At 61.0% G+C, this 326-nt stretch overlaps 1 protein-coding gene across 1 annotated transcript; it reads left to right on the top strand.

The window, feature by feature from the left end:
- Positions 1 to 326, top strand: DQ04_27621000 (hypothetical protein; the record flags this gene model as incomplete). The annotated part of the gene is made up of 1 exon (XM_009318384.1): positions 1 to 326. A coding segment is annotated over one exon (326 nt), but the record flags the coding sequence as incomplete, so codon positions are not given.

The following is a 326-nucleotide window of genomic DNA, read 5'->3' on the forward strand; positions in this document are numbered from 1 at the left end:
GAGTCCTTGGATTCCTCAGCACCTGCAGAGCCCACGGAGGACGACGACGAGTCCTTGGATTCCTCAGCACTTGCAGAGCCCACAGAGGACGACGAGTCCTTGGATTCCTCAGCACCTGCAGAGCCCACGGAGGACGACGAGTCCTTGGATTCCTCAGCACCTGCAGAGCCCACGGAGGACGACGAAGAGTCCTTGGATTCCTCAGCACTTGCAGAGCCCACGGAGGACGACGAAGAGTCCTTGGATTCCTCAGCACCTGCAGAGCCCACGGAGGACGACGACGAGTCCTTGGATTCCTCAGCACCCGCAGAGCCCACGGAGGACGA

The sequence above is a fragment of the Trypanosoma grayi genome (genome assembly GCF_000691245.1).
Source record: "Trypanosoma grayi strain ANR4 Tgr_2762_V1, whole genome shotgun sequence".
Taxonomy (NCBI): Eukaryota; Euglenozoa; class Kinetoplastea; order Trypanosomatida; family Trypanosomatidae; genus Trypanosoma; species Trypanosoma grayi.